Below are 4,200 nucleotides of genomic sequence, written 5' to 3'. Positions count from 1 at the left end.
GGGTACTCAAATCATTCTTCCCATCATAGAAACTATTGCAATACATTGTTTTAAGAAACTAATTAATGGCTTCTTTTACTAGAGCATTAAGCTCATTCTTTGCCTTGCTCCTCCTCCTCCTCCTAGTTATTGTAACAGAAGCTAGGAATCTTAATAAATTAGGATTTGTTAGAACAAAAGGAGCCCATTTTGTACTAAATGGATCCCCATTTCTCTTCAATGGTTTCAACTCGTATTGGCTGATGCATGTTGCAGCTGACCCAACTGAGAGATACAAAGTCTCAGAGGTTTTCCAGGAAGCCTCTGCTGCTAGCCTTTCTGTATGCAGGACTTGGGCTTTTAGCGATGGAGGTGATACAGCATTGCAAATATCTCCTGGAGTCTACGATGAACGTGTTTTTCTGGTGAACTTAAGTTCTATACACTGACAGTGTAATAAGATATTTACGTAATTAGGTCACTTATGAGTAAATTTTTAATAGTAAGCATTAATTAGTAGTCTAGTAAACATGGTAAATCACCTGTTTATTATAACAGGTTAAGTTACATATTTACATTGTCGATACATATAACTTATACGTAAATCTTTTTCAGGTCGATAGACTAATACGTTTCTTGTTTTCTTTACTATGTGGTATTTATCTTATATTATGGCCTATAACATGGATCAATTCTTTGTGATAGGGATTGGATTTTGTGATCTCTGAAGCAAGAAAGTATGGGATTCGTTTAATATTGAGCTTTGTGAATAACTACAAAGATTTTGGAGGGAGAAGTCAATATGCTCAGTGGGGGAAAAATGCAGGAATTCAGATTAACAGTGATGATGATTTTTATACTCATTCAGTTCTTAAAGATTATTACAAGAACCATGTTAAGGTAGGAAAAAAGACACCATGAATATTTTGAATAAAAAATTGTGGTAGATATAGTATATTTTATATGAAACTAAGTGATGTTTTTTTTTATAAAAAAAATTGTGCTACAGAAAGTAGTGACAAGAGTCAATACCATGACTGGAATAGCATACAGGGATGACACTACAATAATGGCATGGGAACTTATGAATGAGCCTCGTTGCGATGCTGATTATTCTGGAAAAACTGTTCATGTGAGTAAAAACATGCACAATATTAATCATCTGTTATGTTCTTATAATAATGTCTCATGTTTTTTTTGCTTACTATATATTATGTGATGTGATTTTACAGGGATGGGTTCAAGAGATGGCTAGTTTTGTGAAATCACTGGATAGAAAACACTTGCTGGAGATAGGAATGGAAGGATTTTATGGCGACTCAATGCCTGAAAAGAAACAATTTAATCCTGGTTACCAAGTTGGAACAGATTTCATTAGCAGCAACCTTATTAGGGAGATTGATTTTGCCACTATACATGCATACACTGACCAATGGTAAATAAACATCTCTTTTATCCTTCACATACAGAATAGTTAAATTCTCTAAAGCAAAACAAAAATGTAGTAATTAAACAACATTATACAAGATATTGATAAAAGAAAAAAGAAAAAAAAAAAGAGGGGAAGCCTAGTGGACAAGGTATCCCGCATTCACACAGGGTCCGGAGAAGGGGCGCACCCAAGGTGTGTAACGTAGATAGCCTAATATAATGGAAGCATTAGTGGCTGTTTGCACGGCTTGAGCTCGTGACCAATATGTTACAAAGAGACAATTTTACCATTGCTCCAAAATTCCCTATCTTTACACAATTTTTTGATAATTAGATAGAATAAATAAATAGGATAATGGTACAAATTTTTGTTTATTTTAACAGGTTGTCAGGACAAAGTGATGATGCTCAAGGAGTATTCATGCAAAGGTGGATGACAAGTCATTGGCAAGATTCAAGAACCATATTAAAGAAGCCATTGGTGCTTGCTGAATTTGGAAAATCTAGCAAAGATCCAGGATACAATCAAAATGTAAGAGACACTTTCATGAGCTCAGTTTACAGAAATGTATACAATTTCGCGAAAGCGGGAGGAACTATGGCAGGGAGCTTAATATGGCAACTGGTGGCACAAGACATGAGCAACTTTGACGATGGTTACTCAATTATCTTAGCACAAAATCCTTCAACTGCAGGACTCATTTCAGGCCAATCTCATGCCATGACAGCTTTGGCTCATTTGGTTAATAGCCCCCATGTTTATCCTTTTAGCCAGTCAAATGGCCATCATCCCTTAGGTGTTGGACATCACCCATTGGGAGTGGGACATCATCGTTTTGGCGGATGAGGTCATCCAAATAAAGCAGTTCCATCGGATTATTTGCATAAATGGCCCTTTTGGCCACTATTTAAATGATGTCCTACACTAGTTCAGTGGGCTATATTTGTGCAAATTTAGCTTATTTAGCTAGCGGGGAGAGAATTTAAAAGAAAAACCATACAGTGCAAATAATATGTTGCATGGAATGCTATGTGGCTTAATTAGATGATTTTGGAGGGTCTTAGGTTCGATTTATTTTTAAGGTATCTAGTTTCACTGCTTTAATTAGGTGTCAACTGTTTTTGTTGCTCTGGTTAATATTCCTGAGTACTTCTATGGTTAATCGGTAATATTGCAACCTAAATGTTTAATTTTGGAACCGCATTAGCAGAAGTTAATGTAATTAAGGTTGATTAACCTCTTGAATGTATTTTTCTTGCATTTCTATACGCTTGTTAAGGGAATAAATTTTTTCATATTTCTGTTATTTTAGTTTGATGCTCAAATGCTACTATACATAGTATATGGAATTCAGGACTAAAAAGTTTGAAGTTTAGTGTCGATGTAATTTTAATCATACCATAGCAAAAGTTAAACATATAAACACATGCAACAACGCCTTTAAGTCACTAATTTCTCTTGACATAATGAGAAGCATATCAATATTATAAAAACTACCTAACATTAATTACTCGTTGATGCAACTTAAACTTGAGACTAACTTGTGTAGAATAATGACACATAAACATATAGTAACTTCTCTACCCAAGCCAAGTGTCATCTACGTATTGGGCACCCCTATAGGTATCAATCAAACCAATTCTTTTTGTTTGTGTGAAAAAAGATATTTCTTCGGTCTCAATTTATGTAAAGGTATTTGACTGTACACGAAACTTAAAAAATAATTGAAAACTTTTAAAATTTGTGAGTTAAAATAAATTATAGAAATTGTGTGGTTAAATCATTTCATTAAAGGTAAGAAATGAAATTTAAAGTTGAATTATTACTAAATATAAAAGGGTACTCCCTCCGGTCCATAATAAGTGACTTTTTAGCACTTGACACACCCTTTAACAAAATACGAATTCCTAGAGAAAACAATATGTATTCACTAAATTATCCTTAATTATTGTTACCTTAACACATTGGGATATGTAAATAAGGGAAAATTTTGGAAAAATAAAATTAATTTCTTCTTGATTATGTAAAAGGACACTTATTTTTTACCAAAATTAAAAGATCAAAAGGTCACTTATTATAGGTGGGAAGGAGTATCATTCATTTTGGGAATGACCAAAAAAGAAAAAGAGTCACATAATTGGGACAAGGGAATATTATGTATTATTTTAAATAACTTAGATAAAAAAGAAAAGGATGAGGCAGGTACTAGGAAAATAATCATAGGACAACGGATATCTTGGCATATAGCCATAATCAGCAAATCAGATATATTTCATGTGTTGGTTATAGACTTATAGTTGATGATGCAAATAAAGAGCCATTAATCTGTTAAGCTATCACATTGATGTCACGATTCCAAGTGGTATTCTTGTGATGTCATGAAAATCCCTTGACCGTTTTCTCTGATACATCATCATCATCTACGCACTGCAATATTTTTATATGCTGTATCTCATGCTGCTATCTATAATTTGTAATATTCACTTTCATATTATACTTTAGTTTTGAAATTACATCAAATATATCAAAAGTATTACACTCTATACTTCAAACTTTCCTACATATTCTAAAAGATACCATAATATTTTAATTTGAAATAAAATTCAAACCGAACATACTACAATATTCTAATGAAGAGTACAATATTCAAATTAAATATAACACAATATTCGAATTTAAAATACACTAAGACCTCAAATGGCACTATTTATCATTTCCGAAAAGTTTTTATATGAAAAATTGATTAAAATGTGAAATAGAGCTTTAAAACTCAACTGAGTTGACTTCGA

At 32.8% G+C, this 4,200-nt stretch overlaps 1 protein-coding gene across 1 annotated transcript; it reads left to right on the top strand.

The window, feature by feature from the left end:
• Positions 1-2,677, top strand: LOC107762081 (mannan endo-1,4-beta-mannosidase 5-like). Its single transcript, XM_016580401.2, has 5 exons — positions 1-404; positions 685-879; positions 989-1,111; positions 1,212-1,414; positions 1,795-2,677. The coding sequence occupies exons 1-5, from the start codon at positions 66-68 to the stop codon at positions 2,255-2,257; spliced, it is 1,323 nt and encodes a 440-aa protein (XP_016435887.1). The 5' UTR covers positions 1-65; the 3' UTR covers positions 2,258-2,677.
• The last annotated feature ends 1,523 nt before the right edge of the window (positions 2,678-4,200 follow it).

Source organism: Nicotiana tabacum, chromosome 22, assembly GCF_000715075.1.
Source record: "Nicotiana tabacum cultivar K326 chromosome 22, ASM71507v2, whole genome shotgun sequence".
Taxonomy (NCBI): Eukaryota; Viridiplantae; Streptophyta; class Magnoliopsida; order Solanales; family Solanaceae; genus Nicotiana; species Nicotiana tabacum.
This window is presented reverse-complemented; position numbering and strand designations above follow the sequence as displayed.

Excerpts from the sequence above, each read along its gene's own strand:
- LOC107762081 (XM_016580401.2), top strand. The coding sequence starts at position 66 with ATGGCTTCTTTTACTAGAGCATTAAGCTCATTCTTTGCCTTGCTCCTC. Across the intron at positions 405-684 it reads ACGATGAACGTGTTTTTCTG|GGATTGGATTTTGTGATCTC; the intron begins GTGAACTTAAGT and ends TCTTTGTGATAG. Across the intron at positions 880-988 it reads ATTACAAGAACCATGTTAAG|AAAGTAGTGACAAGAGTCAA; the intron begins GTAGGAAAAAAG and ends ATTGTGCTACAG.